At 55.4% G+C, this 21,838-nt stretch overlaps 6 protein-coding genes across 6 annotated transcripts; 2 read left to right on the top strand and 4 right to left on the bottom strand.

Moving 5' to 3' along the window:
• Nucleotides 1-838: 838 nt before the first annotated feature.
• Nucleotides 839-2,898, bottom strand: TRIREDRAFT_47290 (uncharacterized protein; the record flags this gene model as incomplete). The annotated part of the gene is made up of 2 exons (XM_006964370.1): nt 2,405-2,898; nt 839-2,211 (listed from the first exon to the last, which is right to left on the bottom strand). Coding segments are annotated over exons 1-2 (1,554 nt in total), but the record flags the coding sequence as incomplete, so codon positions are not given.
• A 511-nt stretch (nt 2,899-3,409) lies between these two features.
• On the bottom strand, nt 3,410-7,430 carry TRIREDRAFT_60585 (uncharacterized protein; the record flags this gene model as incomplete). Its single annotated transcript, XM_006964632.1, has 7 exons — nt 3,410-3,758; nt 3,816-3,958; nt 4,100-4,540; nt 4,603-4,809; nt 5,404-6,671; nt 6,739-7,153; nt 7,224-7,430. 7 exons carry the CDS (start codon nt 7,428-7,430, stop codon nt 3,410-3,412), a joined length of 3,030 nt encoding a protein of 1,009 aa, XP_006964694.1.
• A 1,520-nt stretch (nt 7,431-8,950) lies between these two features.
• Nucleotides 8,951-11,469, top strand: TRIREDRAFT_77135 (uncharacterized protein; the record flags this gene model as incomplete). Its single annotated transcript, XM_006964453.1, has 6 exons — nt 8,951-9,185; nt 9,303-9,522; nt 9,604-9,638; nt 9,711-10,664; nt 10,739-11,037; nt 11,106-11,469. Exons 1-6 carry the CDS (start codon nt 9,162-9,164, stop codon nt 11,467-11,469), a joined length of 1,896 nt encoding a protein of 631 aa, XP_006964515.1. The 5' UTR covers nt 8,951-9,161.
• A 1,976-nt stretch (nt 11,470-13,445) lies between these two features.
• On the bottom strand, nt 13,446-13,949 carry TRIREDRAFT_60498 (uncharacterized protein; the record flags this gene model as incomplete). The annotated part of the gene is made up of 1 exon (XM_006964633.1): nt 13,446-13,949. A coding segment is annotated over one exon (504 nt), but the record flags the coding sequence as incomplete, so codon positions are not given.
• A 1,005-nt stretch (nt 13,950-14,954) lies between these two features.
• TRIREDRAFT_77138 (uncharacterized protein) lies at nt 14,955-15,719 on the bottom strand. The gene is made up of 4 exons (XM_006964634.1): nt 15,700-15,719; nt 15,626-15,639; nt 15,507-15,532; nt 14,955-15,446 (listed from the first exon to the last, which is right to left on the bottom strand). Exons 1-4 carry the CDS (start codon nt 15,706-15,708, stop codon nt 15,133-15,135), a joined length of 363 nt encoding a protein of 120 aa, XP_006964696.1. The 5' UTR covers nt 15,709-15,719; the 3' UTR covers nt 14,955-15,132.
• An 809-nt stretch (nt 15,720-16,528) lies between these two features.
• TRIREDRAFT_59958 (uncharacterized protein) lies at nt 16,529-20,292 on the top strand (the record flags this gene model as incomplete). Its single annotated transcript, XM_006964454.1, has 3 exons — nt 16,529-16,585; nt 16,646-20,148; nt 20,208-20,292. The coding sequence occupies 3 exons, from the start codon at nt 16,529-16,531 to the stop codon at nt 20,290-20,292; spliced, it is 3,645 nt and encodes a 1,214-aa protein (XP_006964516.1).
• Nucleotides 20,293-21,838: the final 1,546 nt, after the last annotated feature.

Here is a 21,838-nt window from a genome sequence, read left to right on the forward strand (position 1 = left end):
TCTGTCCAGTAGAAGAGTAGACGGCTGTTGCTTTCAGCTCATCTCTGCTACCAGTACTAGACTTCAGACTTCTAGTCAGATGAGCCATTCTCCGAGGATGATATTCAGAGATTCTTCATCCCACTAACATCCAAAACAACAGAGAAACAGAAAAGCTTCGCAGTACTCCGTACAGACAATGCCGCTTTCAACATAGCAGTACCTTTGGTGTATCGGTATATACATCAGCAATAGATCCCATCCCACCATCACCAAGCTATAGACTCCCCCCGAGTTCCCAGGAGGCGTAAACTTGCCCCCCCTTCTTACCCCTCCCTCCCGTCGTCATCTCGTTCAAGTCTCGGACGCTGTTTTTATGCCGTCTAAATATCCCATTTGCCGTCGTATGTTATGAACAAAAGGGAATTAGAATTCACGGGAATTCTCTCATCTTCCTCTTCCTCCCCCCCTCTTTTTTGTCGTCACCTTCTTTGGCGTCCCCCCTTTCCACGATATATCCCATTCTGAGTACCGAAGATGCTGTAATGAAATGCAACACAAACGTAAAAAGGTAACGTGGTAAGACAAAAGACTATAGAACAAGATTAAAAGGCTTTCGACTAAATTACTCGCCAGATAGGACAGAGAGAAGAAAGAAGCACCCCTCGTGCTGTGACTGAAGAAATAGAAGAAAGCTGTAGACAGAACAACAAAGTTGGCAGCCAGAATAAAGGGTGGGCCACAAAGAAATAGGGGCCATCTATCATTAATCCACGTCGTCGTCATTCACTTCGGAGCTCGGGCTCACCACCCGGCTGTTGTTGCCGCTGCCGCTGCCCGCGCTGTGCTGACTCCCCTGGCGTAGCATCCCGCTGGCGCCGCCGCGACCCCACGGCCGGGTGTTGGTTACCACGCTCATCGCCACCCGCTCGGCTTCGCGCCGGCTGGCGGCCGTCTGCGAGCCGTGGCGGTTGGAATGGCTCTGCTCCTCCTCGTCCGTCTCCAGCAGGTCATCGTCCGGTGACGACGCGGCGTGGCCTCGCGGGCTTAGCCTCCGCATGGGCACGTCTTGCGAGCCGTCGGCGTACAGATTCGGGTCTCTACCCAGAATGCGATCCGCCTTGCTCGGGGCCCTCCTCGCGCCTCCGTTGACTCCGTTGAGGGGCCCACGGCCGTGGTAGTTGCCCGTGACGTCTGCCGTCGGCGACGGTATGTCGCCCCCGTATCCCCAACCCGCGTTCACCTCTCGCTGGCGCTGCTCCTCTCGCGCGTTCTTCAGCCTCTCGCGCTCGGCGACCCATTTGGGGTTGGGCTCCCAGTTCCAGCCGTCTCCGGTCGTGTTGCAGATGGGGAAGAACCACAGCAGCGGGCTGGGCCCCAGCAGGTGCAGCAGGTTCCGCTTCCAGCCGAGGTCAAACGCGTTGGGCAACTTCTCCGAGTCCTGCTCGTCGAGGTACTCCTCGTAGCGCTTGCGGCTCTGGTACCGTTCCAGTTCCTCGTAGGACATGTGCGCGCGCGGCATCGTCGGCTCCTGCGACCGCCGCTCCTCGCCCTCTTCCCGAGTCGTGATGCCCGGCAGCGCGGTGGCGTGAAAGTCGACAAACTGCCTCGCTTGCGGAATCCCGTTGGCGAGGCCCTGGGCCTGATGAAGCGTCCTCTTAACCGTCGACAGGTACCTCGTCTTCTCGAGACACTCAATCGTCGTCTGGTTCCTGCACGCCAGCATAATGTGCCACGTCGTAAAGGCACCAACCACGAGCCCGATGATGCCGCTCATGACGGCCAGCATGATGAAGTTGATGGGCAGCAGCGTGTCGAGATACTTATTGTCGTCCATGACCTCTGTCCAGAACCAGGTGCCGCTGACCGCGAAGCAGTAGAAGGAGAAGATGGTGGTGTAGATCAGGAAGAGGAGAAAGGGCTTGTAGTTGCGCAAGCCGATGCACGACGCCAGCCAGGGGCAGTGGTGGTCCATCTTGAGGACGCATCGTCGGCATGTCGAGCAGTGGTGCGTGCGATCCGGCTTGCGGGCCTGGCACTTCTTGCAGAACCGGATCTCGCCGTTGCTCTTGACCGTGAAGGACGTCGCCGTGCGGTGCTGGTTGCCGCTGGTCGGGAGGAGGCCGTAGCCGTCGTTGTTGGTTGTCGACCCGGGGTCGGTGAAGACGGCCGTCGTGTACGACCAGTTGAGCAGCAGATAGAGCAAGACGCCGAAGAAGGAGGATGTCGAGCCTGTGATTTGTATGCGCATCAGCCCTTGGTCAGCTCAAGCCTGTGACAGTATAACGTTGCCTTTTCTAGAAGCGCAGACAGCTCGTCCCTCATCTTTCTCCCCTTCTCCCTGCTTCTTCTCATTCTCCTCTTCTTCTTCCTCTGCTGCCGCTGCTGCTGCTGCTGCTGCCTCTGCTTCTTTTGAATCACCTACCTATCCAGCGGGTGCCATCACTCTGGCTCCCAATGCTCACCACCACCCAACACGCCCACGACGTCAAGCCATAGACAAACGCCAGCGGAAAGTACTTCGCCGTCATGCAACAAGCGCGCTCGAACCGGCGCGCCCAACGGAACGCCATGCTGGGATTGTCGCTAAACGACTCGTCTTCCATGAAGAACAGCTCCGCAGCCCGACAACTTTTCCCCCCTGGACGGTTCGTCTATCCGCTTATTGTGCGTTTCCTCGTGTGTGTGCGTTCAGGCCGATGCGATGCTGCTCCTCCGAGCGAGTGTTTTGTCCCTCGTTCGGTCTGTTGCGCTCTCTCGTCTTCTTTTTCCTCGTATGGGGGTTTATCGGTATCGATCAGGGTCAGTGAACCACGCGGCTCGGCAATCGAGATTGGCTGTGACTTGTCGCCTCGCGCATCTGGTGTCGCCTCGCTCTATGCAATCCGACCGGCTGATGCTGCGCAATCACGCATGTGCATGAATCAAGCACTCGGCAATGTTTGGTTCGGAGGGATCGTGACACCCGCAAAGGACGGAGCAAGAGAGAGAATGCAAGAAGTTGCCTTGAGCTTAGGTCATCCAGGGGCGCAGTTGGTTTCGGGATACTTCCCGAGTCGCCGCCTGAGCCTCGCGCGCTTTGCCCCGAACGGGCATCGGCATATTCTGGAAGCCGCAGCAGAAACACCGTCAGCTATCACGGGGTACCCCATCACTCCATAGGTACATATACCCTGGACTGCAAATGAAATGTTGCTGCTTTTGAACTGCATGGAAGGGAAATCGATAAACTGTGTACTCTTCTCGCTATCATTTGCTCGTCCTCAATGTTTCCCATCATTGAACGTCATGTCCTAACCGCCTAATACAGACTCAACATCTCCAGTCTGTTCTACAAAAAAAAAAAAAAAAAAAAGGGGGGAGACACCCATCAACCCCTGGTATCACACAAAAAAGAAATCCATCGCAGTACAGGAAGCTGTGGCTACAACTACCAGTAGACGTCATCTGGCACGGTACTGACGGGATACTTTGTCTTGTTTACGGTAGCCTCTCCACGCAGCTTCTGCTTGACCTGCTCCGAGGTCTTGAAGATGACGCTTCCATCCTGATACCGAGTTCTCTCGACGTCCACAAGGCCTGCCGTCAGCTGATCCATAAAGGCCTCGTAATGCTCCGTGTCTTGAATTCGACATCTGGAGCTTCGGGACTCGGCATGCGATGTGATGCCTGCCAGAGTCTTGAAGATGCGGAGGCAGTATGGGCATCTGTAGCTCTTGTTTCCATGGACTGGCGACCGGAGATGGCCGACAAGCCCCTTCGCTGATTTGAAAGTTTTCCTACGCGGCGTTAGTGGTTGCAACAAAGCCCCAGTCGCTCTGACGATATGTTCTTACCCGCACAGGCGTTTTGGGCAGTTGTATTTGTTAGAGTACACGCAGTAGTAGCGGGAGGCGTTGAATGACGGGCAGTCTGGGTCGTCGGGGTCCATTCCCGCGGTGACGGTGGACACTCCCGACCTGAAGGCTGGGCGGAGTGTCTGGACAGGGCTTGGGGTCCCGTCATCGTGGCCACGATTGTCCTCACTGCTGTCAAGGGTTCCGCGGTTGAGAAGGCGGATGGGAAGCTGAAAGGAAGCCGGGGCCTTTGGCTCGACGACAGCGACTGAGGCCGTCTCGACCCTTTTAGCAGGCCGGAATGGAAGCTGGAGTAATTGTTGGGTCTGGACGTTGCCATTGCCGTTACCACTACTCGGCTTCGACTTGCTCCACGATGTGGTCTCGGTCAGCTGAGCGCCACCATCTTCGGTATCCGATAGGTCTGGAAACTCTTCTTCAACAAACTTGAAGGAGGTTGGCTCCTTGTCAATGTGCCAGCCCGAGATTGTGCTTCCGGCAGTAGTCGACGGCATGTACTTGGTGTAGTTTCCCTTGACGGGTTCCTTTGTCAACTCCTGCAAGCGTCGGGGAAACTCGAGCTTCTCCTCTCGAAGTTCATCGAGTACGGTTGTATCAATGCGCGTGCAGAACCCTCGCTCGATGTGGTCAATGAGAGCACCCAGGCGCTTGAACGGTCCTTGACCACAGCCGGGACACTCCAGATTTTGCTCAAGAGGATGCTCCTGTCATCGCGATCTCCAAGGTCAAAAGAGATCCTGTCATGGCCATGCTCGGAATGACTCACCACCTGCATGTGTTTCATCTCGCCCTCCAGGGTGTGGAAATCACGGCCACACAGCTTGCAATGAATGTGGTCTTCCTTGTTCTCGTTCCGCATGTACCTCTTGTGCTTGATCAGGTCCTCATAGACGGAAAAGGGCTTGTTGCAATGCTTGCAGAACCAAGGGCCCTCGGAGAAGGGATGGGAATCCATTGCGTCCCAAGGCCAAGACTCGATCGACGTTGCTAGTTCCGAGCTTCAAAGGGAGTTGTGAGGAAAGAATATGAAAGGGCGTCGAAATGAAGCGGGATTGGATAAGGATTGAAGTTAAGCAGAAAATTGCGAAGAGCAGCCTCAAGGGACGCGGATATCAAGCAGGAAAGAGTGTGGCCTGAGGCAGACTCGGCCGGCATCGAGTCTCAAGGGCAGGAGCGCAGCTACAGTGAATCGGGGTGCAAACAGACGGGCGTTTGCTGGCACAATGATTCAGCACAGCACAGTCGAGCTCAACAATAGCCAGGCCCTCCTTATTGCCTGGTACAACACAATAGATGGGAAGAGAGAAGAGCACCTGGGACAAGGGCACGTGGGCTGATAGGTCGTTGTTGCCCTGATGATAGCATTCACCGGACTATGATTGAAGCTTGGCACAAGAGGTGTGGCCGGTGCCTTTTGAGTTATTGTAATACTAAGAGCTGAATCTCGGCTTCGAGCTTGAAAACTTGTGAAGATGAATCTGAAGTCATATGTCAAGTAGATTAAAGCCACGAGAATCTTGACTGTCAACTAATGGTCGTCGTCCGAGTCGCCATAACCCGCCTCGACTTCCTCGTCTTCCCCAAAGCCAACGGTCCCCATCCCTTCTTCCTCGTCAAAGCCCTTCTCAATCTCACCGTCGTCTTCATCGTCGTCACCATCATCGTCTTCCTCATCGTCATCGCTAGCAGCTTCAGAGTCCTCGCTCTGGTCCATCCTATCGAGGATGCTGACTTCCTCAGCTTCCGCATCCACATCCACTTCTGCGTCTGCGTCTGCGTCTGCATCGGCATCGGCATCATTTGGCGCAACAGACGACTGTTCTTCTGTATCCACACCCATTTTGGCGCGAGGACGGACCCTCACGTTATACACCTGGCTCTTCTTCTTCTTCGACGGCTCCCGACCCCGGAGTAGCGTAAGCTCTTCCTTCGTGAGGTGCAGATTGGGCAGTGGCAGATGAAAGGTGGCCGAAGTTGACCGGATAGGCGTCTGGTCTCCGCATTGCAGCGTTGGGGCAAAGTCCTCCTTGGTCAGGCGCCGACCGAACTGGATCGCCACGAGCTTCGTCTTCATGATGGCCTTGACTTTGGCCCACAGCCCCCCGTGATACCACCCACTGCTTACATCCCAGGTTGGACGCACCTCTGCATTATCCAGCAGCTCCCGGAGCAAGGGGTCCGTGATATCACACACCTGCCACACCTTACCATCGGTATGGTACGTCTCTCCGTCAAAAATGTGGCTGGCCGACAACTCCTGAACAAATTCCTTTGTCCGGCCCATCTGAACCCTTCGCAGGGATTGCCAGGTCTGGTCCTTCTTTGCTCTCTTCTGCTTAGGAAGCTTGAACATGAGGGTCTGGTAGATGCGGTACTTGGGGTCAGTTCTAGGGTCGATTCCATACGGCACGACTCCGTCTCGCCACGGTCCACCCTTGAACTGGTAGGCCGTATAGTTGAGGTACTTTTTCAGCTCATTCCAATTTCGGAGCTTGCCGGCAAGGTGGTTTAACAGAGACCGCCGAGTCCAGACCGGCCGATCTTCGAATGCCTCCTCGAGCTGAGCAATAACTTCAACCATGCGAGGATCTGTCATGTCGGGTGGGATTTGGGGGCCGGTGGGGGCGGGATCTTCTGTCCCTATAAAGTGACCAACTTGCTTGACGGCAGTCGTGTTGACAGTGCCGCCATCTTCCGTCAATCGAACGTATGGGTTCTGTGAGTAGAAGTAGTTGAAGGGCAAGCTCATGTGGGTGAAGATTGGTGGTGGTATGATGTCCACGTTGGGACCCTGATCGATGCCAGGGGTAAACTTGAACTGCTTGATCTTGTCGACTACAGCCGTAGTCAGTTAATAAGTCACCTTTCAAAGAAGACCAGCAGAATGAAGAGAGAAGAATACCATCTCCGGAAAGGACTTGATCGACATATCTCCGCGCGAACGATGATTTGTCCATGTCCCAGTAAAAGTCAGCCAGGCCTCTGAAGCGATGAGTGTGCTTGATCAAGCCCACGGCCTCGACATGATATCTGCCAACGTTGTCCTCGAGCTTTCGCCTCAGAAGTCTTGGGTCATCGCGACGTGCTACAGACTGGACGTTTTCTGAAGCTGAAGCTGAGGCGTCAGTGCCTTGGAGATCCATGTCTCCTTGCCATGGCCCATCCGTCCCGCGTTTACGCTTCCTCCCCGTCCTCTTGGGAACGGTGATCTTGAGGACAACGTTGTGAGACCTTGCGTTATGCGACATGATGGGCGGGCAGAACGGCTCCTCTGGATTGATATACAGTGGTATTGAGTTTCTGAGGGGATCCAGGACCTAGCAAGGCATCCATCCCGATGAGCAAGGATATATATGACACGAAGGCGAGATACAGCAACAAACTTACATGCCGCAGAGAGGGTGCCCTGCCAAATGCTCTGACGGCCCTGTCAATGTCTTCGACGACGGCCGGAATCTCAACGGCCGTGAGCTCCCTCGGCGGTATGACATATCGCGGCGCGCCACCATCCTCGCGGCCGGTGTCTCGAGTCGTGCCTCTGGTGATGTCTCCCGAACTGGCGCTGCCGACGCCCTCTTGGCGAGGCGTCTCCATGGCGAGCAGATCTCTGGTTACGCCCAAAGATTGTAGTGGAACTTTATTGTTCCCGGCTTGTGAAGCTTATCTCATCAATTGCAGCTTCTGGATGAATGCCGAAAGAAGAAAAGAGACGGGACCCAGACTTGCCAGACCCCTGCATTAAAGCTGCTGGAAAAGCTCCCGCTGGCGAAACACTCTGAATGAAACGACTGGACCTCGCGCAAGGTACTACGAGTGCTTGGTGCTTTGTGCACAGTGCGGTGAAGTGGCACGCGGCAGCCGCTAAAGGAGGCCCAAAATTAGGAGGTACGTAATTTACGCATCACGCGCTGTTTGAGAGCTGGGCATCTCCCTTCCGATTGGGCAGAATCAGGGACCATGGTACGGTGCGGTGGTATTGCAAACACTGTACATACAGAGACTCAGGACGGGACCCTTGTTGTCAGGGAGCTTGGGCACTGCAATTAGATAGGTACCTAGGTACCGCCAGGGCCGTCTGGTATGGCCTTGCACAGAGCGTCCGGGTCCCTTACACGACAATCCCTGTTGGGATCAAATCAAATCAAGGCAAATCAAAGCAAATCCGAAAGACACATGGCCATTGAGCGAACGGTATATCGTTGCGTCTGCTGCCTCGTCTGCTTTCGCAATCAACTGACTGAGCCCAAGTCAGTGCTCAGCAACCAGCAGAGCCCAAGGTACCCGGCCTCAGTCCAGGTGCGCATCGCCATAGCGACCCGGCAATTCAGCCCCTACAGCCCCTACAGCACAGTACAGTTTTGAGGTCCACGGGTACAGGCGCAGCGCTGGAGCCCCTACAAACCGGGCCCCCAACTCCACTGACCGGATCGCTCAGCAGGTCCCCGGCCGCCGCTGCCAGCATTCAGGTTCAACTGGAACTCCCCACTGCTGGTCGCTAAGGCGCACGCAGGCTCCGGGCAGGCTCACTTGAGGTTCCACGTTCCACGAGACTCGACCTGGACTCTTCAGCACCTCAAACCTGAACCGCAACTCCCCCGCGTCCACGCCTCTCGACGGCCAACCTCCAAGCTGCCGTCTGCTGCTATTGCTTGCCGTCTGCTAGTGGTAGCTCCAGTCCAGCCCTCTGCTCCCGATCCCGAGCGCGCTGCCCAGCTCCCAGCCCGCCACTGACGCTCTCTACTCATTCTCCGTCTTAACTTATCGGCCGCTCTTCATCTCTATCCCAGCTCCTTTGCGATTTCTCTCGCGGGCGACAGCAGCACCACGGGCGGAATCAGCGGCCAGCCATCGCCTCTCGACGCCGACACCGCGCGACCTGCCGACAATTGGTCACCCCCGACGCAATCCCACGTCCAATCCAGGCTCAGCTGCTTGGCCCGACTGCCATCGCACCGCATCGACCCCCCTGCCTCTTTGCTGTCCCCGACCAGCTCCCTAAGACCCGCGTTCCTGCGTCTGGACGAGCCTCGCTGTCTCTCCCACGTCGAAGCCGTCGCCCACCACAAGCCATCGAGGGAGTCAAAAGAGCCTTCTTCGCCTCTGCCCATCAGCATCTCCATCTGCAAACACGCGCCTTTCGTGCTCCGACGCCGTCGTTTGCCCCCGGCATAGCTGGCGTTGCCCCCTCCCCCTTCGCCTAGACTCGCCTCACCCTCCGCTCCGCATCCCGACTGTGTTGCCTTACTACCCCACTGCGGCTACGGAGTTGGCTGGACGGCCTCCGGTCTTCGATATAGTTATCCCTGAGCAGCGTTGCCAGTCACGATGAAGCGATTCAGCCAGAGAGTGGTAAGTTCCCCTCCCTCGATGCCTGGTGTGCGCTCGCGCCAAGCGCTGCTGGCATATCCCCTCCTCCCCCCTTTGCCCAAGCTGTTTGGCAGCTTCTGATGCGGAATTGTCCACTAGCTCTCGCGAGGCAAAGATGCCGCCAAGTCCTCCAAGAAGAATAAGGATTCCAAGGATGGAACTTCGTCCCCCTCGTCCCGAGACTCCAACCAGTCCCCGAATCTGACCCCGTCGTCGTCGACATCAACCCTCAACGACCTCCGCAACAAGCCGCTGCCGCAAAACACGGGCCATGGAGGCGATCACGGCGGTGCCAACCAGCCCTCTGGCTCTGCTGGCGGTTCTCAGCAGAGCCTCGCCGACCGATTTGCGTCTCTCGGCAGCAGCGCCAGCCCCAACGGCGCCAATGCGGCGGGTAGAGGACCTCCAACTGTCGTCATCAGCCCGACACCTGGTGTAAGTATCTGCTCGACCCTCCGCGTGGTTGCTCGCGACTCCTCATGCTGACGATTCACCCCCTCCTGCTAGCACGTCCCTCCACCCGGTGCCACCGAGACGATGCCCCATGAGCTGGCGCCCCCCAAAGCTGGCCAGAAGTCACTCATGATCAACCGCATGGACAACCGAGATGCTATTCCAGAGGGTCTGCGGACGCCGAAGCGGCAGCACTCCTCCCGCTTCGACATCTCCGCCCACCGCGAGCTGGAAAAGCTTCCGGGCTTCCACGAAGTGCCGCCTAACAGGCGCCAGGAGCTGTTTATGCAGAAGATTGATCAGTGCAATGTCATCTTTGACTTCAACGACGCTAGTGGTGACATGAAGGCCAAGGAGATCAAGCGGCTAGCTCTCCACGAGCTGCTGGACTACGTTGCCAACAATAGGCAGGTTATCACGGAGCCCATGTATCCCAGGGTCGTCGACATGTTCAGCAAGAACCTCTTCAGACCAATTCCGCCCCCGCTGAACCCCCAAGGCGAGGCTTTCGATCCGGAGGAGGACGAGCCCGTCTTGGAGGTCGCCTGGCCGCATATTCAGGTCGTCTACGAGTTCTTCTTGCGCTTCATCGAGAGCCAAGACTTCAACACTAACATTGCTAAAGCCTACATCGACCACAGCTTTGTGTTGCAGCTGCTGGATCTCTTTGACTCCGAGGACCCTAGGGAGCGAGACTTTTTGAAGACGACACTGCACCGCATCTACGGCAAGTTCCTCAACCTGCGATCGTTCATCAGGCGGTCGATCAACAACGTCTTCTTCCAGTTCACCTACGAGACTGAGAGGTTCAACGGTATCGCCGAGCTCTTGGAGATCCTGGGCTCCATTATCAATGGTTTCGCCTTGCCTCTGAAGGAGGAGCACAAGATCTTCTTGACCCGAGTCCTGCTGCCGCTGCACAAGCCCAAGAGCCTGAGCATGTACCACCCCCAGCTCGCATACTGTATTGTCCAATTCTTAGAGAAGGATGCATCACTCACCGAAGACGTAAGAAGACACTGCCCTGCTACAAGCCGCTTGGAAATGGCGTTGCCCTTATACTAACTGAAGACGGTGCATAGGTTGTTCTCGGACTGCTGCGCTACTGGCCAAAGGTTAACAGTACAAAAGAAGTCATGTTCCTAAACGAGGTTGAAGACATCTTTGAAGTCATGGACCCGGCTGAGTTCGCCAAGGTCCAGGAGCCGCTGTTCCACCAGCTTGCCAAGTCCGTCGCCAGCCCGCACTTTCAGGTCGCAGAGCGGGCGCTGTACTTTTGGAACAATGAATATTTCTGTAACCTTGTCAGTGACAATGTGGAGATTATTCTCCCCATCATGTTTGCGCCCCTCTACGAAAACTCAAAGGGCCACTGGAATAGGTATGTTGATGACAACGCTTACTGCTCGCAAACGAGTGGCAACTTGATGGGAACTAACGCAAGCGCAGAACGATCCACGGCATGGTTTACAACGCTATGAAGCTCTTCATGGAGATCAACCCTCAGCTCTTTGACGACTGTTCGCATGACTATACGGAGCAGCAGAACAGCGCGGCCGCTCGAGAAGCACTGCGAGAGCGAAAATGGGCCGCCCTAGCTCAACAGGCCGACGAGCGGAGAGCGGCGATGGGCTTGAGCCCTGCTGCGCAGCCTGGGAGGGCTCAGGGAGGGAACCTCCCCCCATTGGCAGAGGTTGATCCCGCCGCCGAAGACAACCAGAAGCGCCTCGACTCGCTAAAGCTCCAAGACGCCACCAGTCAACAAAACACTCATGAGCGACAAGCCTCAGTAGGGTCTACTCGAAGCAGATAGCCTTGGTGTGATCAACAAGCCCTCTCTTGAAACTTGATGCCTGCTGGCTTTCCTTCTCCTTCCATCCAAGGGCCCTCCACCTTCGCTATCATTATTCTTTTGGCCAGCATGAGTCTGTTATGAAGGCTTCTCTAGAAGTACCGTTATTGTAGGTGCTGAGGGTATTTATCTTGGCCCTTCAGGAGGTTTTCTCCCGAGGGCGGTTTTTGGATGGCAGATTAACGTCAGGGCTGGAGCCGGGGCCATTGGGGTAAACGCTTTCAGAGGTCTGCGCAGGGGGCTTTGTTCAAGTAATGTTGATGATTCTTCTCTCCTTTTTCTCTTTTCTTTTGTGTTCTTTTCCATGTTTTATCTGCATAGGCAGATTTTGCAAAACACCGATATTGAGCAGGAATCGTGTACAACGGGGTCGATCCAATAATTATTTTTCCTTCCAGTCCCTTTTCATTCTTTTCCTTGACTACCTACCTCATGTTTACTGCTCTTTTCTAAAAGGGAATGTGAGAATGGATAGAAGCACAGTGAGCAACGTCCTCTGTGGAACATGGAGCCGAATAGAGAGAGAGACTTAGCAAGAGAAAACAGTGTTTGTTTGCACAGACTAGGACTGGGTAACTCGAGGAAAAGGGATGAGAGCAGGAAAAGAGATTGAAAAGCGGTCTGTGGTTACAAAAGCGGGCCAAGACCGAGTAAAAACCGATAGGACAGTCTTTGATCGCATTCAAAAGTTGTGTGTTTTTCTTTTCTTTCTAGATTGTAGGCGGTGAGGTTGACGCATGAGCGGATAATAGAAGTTTTGGGTCTTTGGGTCAGTGGACAAGGGGGGGTGGTTACAGCTTGTGCGTTGGGTGTGTAGTACTGTTTACCTAGTACTTGAATAGATCATTTGCTTTTGTCCTCGAATAGACGGTGCACTTTGTACTCCAAGTTCGAGTCGTAATTTTTAACAGCTTCTAGCAGGTTCCAGCTGATTGTAAGATGCAATCTAGTCATGCTCTGCTATGGAAGGTAGGTAACCCCGTGAGGCCTACGAGGCCACGTCTTATCACGTACCAGTACTTCAAGTCTAAAAGACCACAGTTTTTTACTTGATATTCCCAGACAAAGGCCTAAGGTATTCGTCATATCACCTAAAACGCCCAGTAAATGTGAATTGGTGTCCTTCGAAAATAGAGGAGGTAGAGTGAGATTTATCAATGCTGCCCTCGGTAGCTGCCGTGGCCGTAACCGCCTCTTCCACGGCCCCTATAGCCGCCACCACCGTTGCCGCGTCCATATTGGTTGTTGTTGTTGTTGTTGTTGTTGTTCTGCTGGTTTGGTGGTAGTGGTGGCGGCGGCGGCGGCACGGATCCTGTAGGAAGTTGATTCATGCTCATCAGGTGAGCCATCAACTCCGGTGGAGGGGGGAAAGGAGGTGCCCACTGCGGCGGCGGGAATCCTCCCAGGGGAGGAGGTAGCGGTGGTGGGACGGGAAACGGAAATGCTAAGGGGTTAGTAGGCGGAAGAGGAGGAGGGGGATGTGTAAATGGAATCGGTGGCATAGAGGGAGGTTGAGGAGGCTGAGAAGATCCATCAGCATACTGACGGAACTTCGAGTTGGGTTGCTCGTTGACGCCGTGTCTCCTGTGCGAACTTCGACTGCGGCTGTCACGGCTGGGACTGCTCCCGCGATCCCGACCTCGAGAGCGGCTGGGACTGCGGCTTTGGCTGTAGCTTCGACTGCGGCTGCGACTTCGACTTCGGCTACGGCTGTAGGACCGGTCCCGTTGTCTGCTGCGACTTTGGGAGCGCGAAGACAGTCTGGGGCGTTTGAAAGAAGGCGGCGATGAGCTCCGGGATCGGCCCCGAGAGAGGCTTCTTGACGTTGACCTTGGTCGCGATTTTGACGCGGACCGTGAACGCTCCCCAGACTGCTTCTTCCGCCTCTCCCTCATCCGCTCGCAGAATTGGCGAGACCAGCCGTAGTAGCTGTCTCCTCCGATAACCTCCCCCGTGATTTCGTCGAAAAAGATGCGCTCGCCCATCTCACTGTAGCCCGTGTGTACATCGTCGCTCGGCTCGTTCCCCTTGGAGTATATGTAGTCTGCATCCTTCAGCAGCGTCTTGACTGCATCCACGACTCGCTTCTCGGCTGGGCCCGCCGCCAGTTGAATAGGGCGGATCTGGTCAGGAATCATGGGCCTAGAGGAGTTCGGCGTGATGTGAGGCAACCAGGTTCCGGCAGGCAGATCATACCACGGGATGGAAGCGTCTCCGTGGAAGGAGGGCAGGATGTAGGGGGCGTCCTTGGCGAGCTTGAGCGAGGTCTCGGAGAGCTCCAGGTTCACGGCAGTCATCTCGGCAGAGCCATTGGACAGAGCTGTGCGCAGCTGAGCAATCACCTCGGGCGCAAAGTACGCCTTCTCCTCCCACAGATCAATCAGGCCACTGAGCTTGGTCTTATGCCTGGGGCAGTTGTCGAAGGCCGCCGCGTTCCCCATCATGGCGGGCAAGACTCCCGCCCACGCCTCTGCCAGCTTGCGGCTGCCCTGGCGCACAACCTGGTGGTAGAGAACATCATTGACGATATAAAGAAGATGCAGCCTCCGCCTCTTGGCGCTGGGACGCTTCCCGTCAGCGTCCACGACCAGGTTCTTCGACAACATGGCCCAGAACTTGCCCAGCGCCGTGCAGCGCGCCGTGGAGGGCACAATGTTGTCGACGATCCAAGCCTTGCATTTCTGCCCAGCGAAGTTTTTAGCAATTTGAGCGCCGCTTGTGAGCGCATTTGTGACCAAAAGCGCCTGCGAGCAATGAATGGGTCAAACCTGGACGTTCTGGCGAGAGCACTGGACGATGGCCTTGTCTAGCAGCGAGAAGAAGTCGTCGACGGCGGCGCGGTTCAGCGAGGTGGGATCGGCGCGGAAGAGAGTCGCCGACAGCGTGGCCTTGGTGATGGCCAGCTCAGGCGAGGCCATGGCGGGCGGGAGGAGGAGGCCCCAACAGGGTGCAGGATGATGGGGTTGATCTGCCGCGGCTTGTAATATTGAGTGAGGGTGGCCGAGAGAGAGAGCTCGAGGCTGTTCGCGACATGGAAGATTGCCGCATGGCGCGGGAAAACCTCGGAAGTGCGACCTTAGCTCGTGAGCTTCGGAACGAGCTCCATGACGCACGGGGTTGCGGGAGCTTGGATGAGAAACAATTGACGATGCCTTGGCCGGGGAGAATCGACGTGAAGTTATCTCAGGGTAGAAATGGAAGAATGATGTGTGTTGGTAAGCCTGGTCGATCGCTGACTACCCAAGGGAAGGCAGCGAAGGGGAAACACCGAGAAATCATACCCTCTACGGAAAAGCATGACATAGGAATGGCCTCATTTTCAGGGTCCAGTCGTCCATATGCCAAGTACCTACCGATTGTGTGGTGAATCCTTTCACTCCAGAAACTGCACCTTCAACCTTGACACTTGTCGCTGTTAGTTGTCACTCCCTTTATTTCACTTGAGTGGAGTTTCGCAAACAGTACTTTTCTCGTCAGTGTGCGGAGCGACGACTATATAACCCTGTCAAGGGCGTTATGTTACACCATGATAATATACAAGGCCAGCATGAATTTCCAGCATAAACATCCTTAAGATGAGCTCCTCATTTGCACCCTCCTTTTCCCCCCATTCTCTCCGCCTCTCTAGCTGAACCTGTCCCCTTTCCGGGCTCGATACGGCGTATCGCTCTCGTATTTGCTTTTCTCGGTTATGCGCTGAGACTCTGTCGCCGGGGCATGCCTCGTTGCCGCAGGATCGTTGCCGGCTTCTTGGCTCGGGGAACCCGCGTTGTCGGTCCTTGCAGGGCCACCGTTGCTCGCTCCAGATCCCGCAGAGGACATGGCCGCCTCATATTCCAGGGCCTTGTTTGCTGCGATCTTCTTGTGGTGCGCCTCGAGCTTGGCCTGGCGATCAGCCCGAATTTGCTGCTTGGCGAAGACGTATGCGCCGGCACCGGCTGCGCGTGACTGGTCAGCTGAGAGAGCTGGTAAAAGGAGAACAAGAGACGTCTGCCTACCAACACAAAGGGAGCCCCATCCCAGCCTGAGACGAAGGAGAGCAAAAAAAAGAAGCCTCTGGTTAGCAACTGTCGGGCGTTGAAAGCAGTGACATGCGGGTATGGCGGGCTAGTATTACCAGAAGGATTTCACCTGTGCAAACTAGAGTCAGTCGAACGCTCGGGATCCAGAGCCGGACGGAGAGGCACCTACAGTGTTCATCGTGGCGGTATTCTCGATTGATTCGTGCTGATGGCAGGATTGCGGTGAATGTGTTCGAGGCAGCTTCGGGTATCCGAACAAATCTCGCGGGCGGTGGAGACGGAAGAGATGGCAGTTGATGCTAGGAGAGCCAAGTCGTCCGATCCAAAAAGCTTAGCCGGCGGCGATGCGCCTGGACCGCGCGATTGGCCCGGCGCTGCGGCGCTGCTGCCAGTGGTTTCGGCACGGCTCTTCAGTGGCCTGAGCGCCCAAATCCCAGCGCGCAGCCGCCTGTGGCTCACACTGTACAGGGGCATCCTTGCCGAGATCCAATTTGCAGTGCTAAATTGCCAGGCCCAGCCGTTTCCTGGATATGACATAGATCATCCGCACCCTCCAAGAACACGCAAGCACCAGCCTCAAAGCCAAAAGCTTGACCACCGCAGCAGCTGCAGGAGAGGCCCCCTTTTCCTCTGCATGCTCTTTGTCCTCGTCGACCCAGCGGTCTTCATGCTTGAGCTGTTCTGCGAGCAATTTGCTTGCGCCAGCGATGCTCTTGTGTCGCATCTCGCGCTCGATCCCGTCTGAATAGTCCGGCCTCGTCACCGCGATCTCAAACCGCCCCTCCATCATCCTCTCCCCCCCCTTTCGGACCGCACCGATTCTCACCGGCCACGCGAGGACTCGACGCTTTCGTCACCTCTCGATTTCTCTCTGGTCGCCTGTTCTTGAGCTTTACGAGCAGCTTATTCCACCTCTTGGTGCGCGTATGGTCTTCTAGAGGAACCGTAGTCGTGGGTGTAATGGGTGATTTTGCCCAGAACCCCACCGAACAGAAACCATGTCTTCCCCCAACATAGAGCAGACAGAAGGCAGCGGGCCTGATGGCTCTTCCATCGTGAGTTATCCCCAACAGCGCGAACGGCCTCATATACTGATACCATGTCGTCATCACCAGAGGCCCGTCTCGTCCCTCCTTGCTCGATTCGAGAATATGAACAAGACCGGCCCGTCGCAACCCCAGCCTGCTTCCGCTCCCGCTGCTGCTCCGGTGCCCCCTCAGTCGCGCAATGCCTCGCCGGGGCCAAAGCCGGAGCGGCTCAAGAGCCTCAAGCCGGCGCAAGAGATCCCGACAGCTCCCGCCAAACCGTCGAACCTGAAAGACCGAGCTGTCGCAACGGCATCACCAGCAAACCGAGATCGGGGGCCCCCGGCGCCACCGCCTCCTCTCTCTACGCGGCCGCCGCCTGCCGTGACGAAACCACCAGTGCCCATTCACCCGCCTGCAGTCACGGTCCAGCCGCCACAGTCGCCCCCTAAGCCCGCGCTAAATAGTCTTTCCGGGGAGCAATCGCCGTTCCTCGACCCCGTCACCGTATCTTCTGCGACGTCGAGCCGATCCCCTACGCCGCTTAGAATATCAAGTCGACCGCTCAGTCCAACTGGCAGTGGTGGTGGCGGTGGTGGTAGTGGTACTGCGACGCCCCGATCTCCCAAGCAAGGCTCTTCCAAGGCTCCATCGCCGCCGCCTCCCAGGCGATCAGGCGAGCTGAAGCGAGAGAAGGAATGGAAACCTGCGCCGCCGCCGCCGCCTGCGCCGCGATCAGAGAGGACGTTGATGAGGGCAAATACCGTGATGGAAACGAGAGGCAGGCCGGCAACGAAGAAGGCCAATCGCTCTCAAGAGTCATCCCCTTTCAACGGCGACGCGAGAAACCCCGAGCCCAGGTTTGGAGACAATCCTCCAGAGCTGCCCATGCGACCCAGGCCGCAGCAACAGAGCGATGCGCCCAGTAGGACAAAGCAGCTCGCAGGAGCATTCGAGCAGCCCGCCACAGCCCCCCGCCCTTCCATGTCCGTGCGGAAACCAGCACGAGAGGGAGAGGTCAATGGCATTGCCAGGGCTCCCATCACCCCTCAACTGACAGGCGACGCTCGCCCTGCCCTGCCAGCAAGGCCTCAAACCACCGACATACCCCCTCAGCCACCAGCAAATAACGGAATCAGGCCACCTCCTAAACCTCCGCGGCCGGCGGGGCCAAGCAGCACGCAGACCATTGCTCCTTCATCTGTTTCTCAACCACAGCCTCCTGCATCTAACCCGAATCGCGTCGTTTCCAATCCGCTGGCGCAACAAGCGCCCCAAAAGGCGCAAGCACGTACCAAGACAATGGACATAGGGGTAGCAGAGCATGCCGTTTCGGATGCTCGTACTTCTTCAGTACCGGCCGCAGCGCCAGTAGTCAAACAGGCACCAGCGCCCACCACGAATGAGGGGATCGTAGCAAGATCTGAGCCCCCAAATCAAATCACGACGTACCCCGACAGCTCGAGCATCAACCGGCGGCCTCCCTACATCAAGAAGGGCTGTTACGACATCCAGCCAAAGTATGATCCTCGCTTATTCGACGTTTGCGGGCAGTATGTCTGCACCACCGGCCCCTTGACTCGAGTATGGAGCCTCCTAGACGGAGAACAGCTCGTCAGTCTGGCGCATACGGAGGGTGTCAAGGCAACTGCTGTGTCTTTCAAGCCCTCTGCGGACCCCGACCACGAAGGCTCCAAGGTGTGGATTGGGACTAACCTGGGAGAGATTATGGAGATTGAGGTGCCGACACAGCGCATACTGATCTGCAAAGCGGGTGTTCATGGGAAGTCGGAAGTGACCAAGATATTTCGACACCTCAACGAGATGTGGACTGCTGACGAAGGCGGCAATCTCCACGTCTGGGGGCCCGACGCCGATGGAGAACCAAACCTGAACAACTACCCGCACCAGACGTTCAAGATACCCAAGGGAGAAACCTTCTCGATGGTCGTTGGGGATGAGCTCTGGCAGGCGACTGGAAAGCAGCTACGCGTGTTTGCTCCCACTCGAGACAACCGCACCCCATTCCAGGTGCTGGTACGACCAGTCACGGTTGAGGGAGCTGGGGACATCACTTCAGGGACGCTGCTGAAGAGCTACCCCGGCAAGGTGTTCCTGGGGCACGCTGACGGGAAAATCAGCATCTTCTCCACATCCGACTATTCTTGCAAAACGATCGTCAACGTCACCACCTGGAAAATCAATACACTCGCTGGCGTTGGCCAGTACCTCTGGGCAGGATACAACACAGGAAAGGTGTGTGTCTACGACGTGGCTCAGACGCCGTGGGTGGTCTTGAAGGAATGGCAGGCGCATGAAAACACAGTTCTCAAGATGAAGGTGGACTTCGCCAGCGCGTATCAGTTGGATCAGTTACAAGTCGTCTCTCTGGGTGCAGATAGCCGGATTAAGGTGTGGGACGGTCTGTTGCAGGATGACTGGCTCGAGGACGAGATGAAGTCCAAGGACACGACATATTGCGACTTTGAGGAGATCAAGGCGTTGGTCTTTACGTGGAATGCCGGCGCTTCCACCCCCCATAGTCTCCGCTACTCTGACGGCGACGCCACCTTTTTCCAGAACCTCTTGCAATCGAGCGGCTCTCCCGACATCTTGGTGTTTGGTTTTCAGGAGCTGGTGGACTTGGAAGACAAGAAAGCGACTGCTAAGCGGCTGCTCAAGTCCAAGAAGAAGGAGGGCCCAGACCAGGAGCGAATGAGCCACCAGTACCGAGACTGGCGAGACTTTCTGATCAAGACGCTCGACGATTACATGCCGGCAGATCACTTGTATCACCTGCTCCACACTGCCCCCATGGTGGGACTCTTTACTTGCGTATTCGTAAAGTCATCGCTAGGAGGCAGGATCACGCAAGTCAGGGGCGCAGAGGTGAAGCGAGGCATGGGAGGTCTGCATGGCAACAAGGGCGCCGTTGCTGTTCGCTTCCAGGTGGACGACACGTCCCTCTGTTTCGTCAATTGCCATTTGGCAGCTGGCCAAACGCAGGCCAGCTCCCGGCATAACGATGCAGCGGCGATCCTCGAAGCCAGCCTGTTCCCAGAGGAGCGAGATTCCGAGGTCCGAATCAACACCTTCAGCGGTGGTGGAGACGGCTCCTTGATTCTCGATCACGAGCTTTGCATTCTCAACGGCGATCTCAACTACCGCATCGACACCATGTCGCGAGATACGGTAGTCAAGGCCGTTGAGCAAAACAACCTGGCCAAGCTCCTCGAGCGAGACCAGCTGCTTGTTGCACGCCGCCGCAACCCAGCTCTTCGACTGCGAGCATTTGAGGAACTACCCATTACCTTTGCGCCGACGTACAAGTATGACGTGGGAACCGACACGTACGATACCAGTGAGAAGCGAAGGAGCCCCGCGTGGTGTGATCGTTTGCTGTTCCGAGGACGCGGTAGAGTACAGCAATTAGACTATAGACGACATGAGGTGAGAGTGAGCGATCACCGGCCAGTCACGGGAGACTTTCGACTCTGGGTTAAGAAGATTCGGCCAAAGGAGCGGGCGGCCGCGTGGATGCAGTGCCAGCAAGGGTTTGAGGACGTGCGGCAGAAGGAGTTGGCAGAGGACAAGTAAGTGGTTGGCAATCCGACACGCGCCTGGAGCATTTACTGACTTGAGGTGAAAACAGACTCTATTATTTGACTGAAATCTGCGGCTTCGACGCCGCCACAAGCCGGCAATGGATACAAGAACGAGCATCACGAAGAACGTAAAGGGGCCTCAGCAGCTGGGCGAGGTACTGACTTGGATTCTCCTTCTTATCTACGTTATGCATCATATGTTGGGAGGGGCAAGACATTCGACGGCGCTGACAAGGTTTCGGTGGTACATTTAAGAGAAAGGTTGGCAGAAACGAGTGCTTGCAACGGGAACAAAGGGGAATCGGATGCATGCCCTCCCCCCCCCCCCCCCCCCCTTTTTTTTTTTTTGCTCCAGTCCCTTGGGGTTTTGTTCTTTCTTCTCAAAGGCGCAAGTGAAAAAGAAAAGCGAGATTTTGCTTCGAGGAAATGGGGTTTCATGAGATTCTTTGATATAGAGAAACGGGAGAGGAGGCAGCATAATTACCAGGTAATGACTTGAGCGGCTTGACTTGGAGTTGCGCGTGTGTGTGTCTGTTTCCGAAAAAGGAGCATCGGAGACGGACAGAATTGATGGATCTAATTTGGCTCGAGTGACTATTCTTTTTGGAGGGGTTATGGTGTATCTGGAAGTAGACGAGGTATATATTTTGGTTCCCTCTTGGGTTATATTCTGTTTCTCTCTTGAGTTCGCTTGTGGTTCGATGTTCATTGTAGACTTAGCAAGAGGCTTGTGGAGTCATGGAGGAGGTTGATTAATTGGCCTTCACAGAGTGATTACCAGTTATTGTTCGACTTCGGTCGGTGACTTTAAGGCTGATATCTCTATTACAGCGCTGATCAAAGATGTAAAACATTTAGACCTGCAAATTCATCTAGGGGAAAAGAAAGAGATGGTTCGAATATAGAAGATTTCAGTTTCTGCCTCGTAGGGTAGCAGCACAATAGCTTGGATTCCTACACTGACGATAAGAGAAGATGGGTATGGAATCTCTTACTGATTCCTCTCATCGCTATGCTTTTCGTCCTGCCCAGATTGGGCCAGGCTCTTGTTATAAAAGGTGAATGAAGAAAATGCAATGGTATGCATCGAAGATATATATACATTTGACGAGGTACATTCTTAGCAAACTATTCATGTCTTGCGTTCTAAGCTGGAATATTTCGGCATTCTTTGATAGGTAGCCGCAGAGAAAGAGGGTGTAACAGACAAGAAGTAGTATTTACAGTGAGTGAGTGCACAGTCAGCAGAAGAACGAATACGAAAAAGAAGGGGAAACCCAAGTGGCGCTTCCAACTGGAAATTGGATCTTCGGGGCGATCAGGTTCCGGGACGCATCATTATGTATGTACCTTATCTCAGCACAGTAATACTACTAAGCCGCTAGAAACTAAAGGGTCCTTCTCCTTCCTCAATCTCTTTCAATTTGATATCAATTCATTTCCGTCACTTGAACTTTCTCTTGCCTGAAGACTTCACATCTTCCCTTTTTTTTTCTTTTCAATTATCAATTCTCATTCAGACTTGAGGCGATTAAAGCAAACGGAATCCTTCTCGTCGTAATTGACCAAAAAAAGGAGGCGGCCAGATATTACCCAAGCGTCTTGTTCGGGGAAAAAAAAGGGGGCGCAAGACTCTCTCTCGTCATCTCATTGGCGATAACGGCTTCCTTCATCGGCG

This window comes from Trichoderma reesei (assembly GCF_000167675.1).
Source record: "Trichoderma reesei QM6a unplaced genomic scaffold TRIREscaffold_7, whole genome shotgun sequence".
Taxonomy (NCBI): Eukaryota; Fungi; Ascomycota; class Sordariomycetes; order Hypocreales; family Hypocreaceae; genus Trichoderma; species Trichoderma reesei.

Coding starts and splice junctions, on each gene's coding strand:
- TRIREDRAFT_77138 (XM_006964634.1), bottom strand. Junction 15,447..15,506: donor ATGGGGCTCCCTTTGTGTTG/GTAGGCAGACGT, acceptor AGTCACGCGCAG/CCGGTGCCGGCGCATACGTC.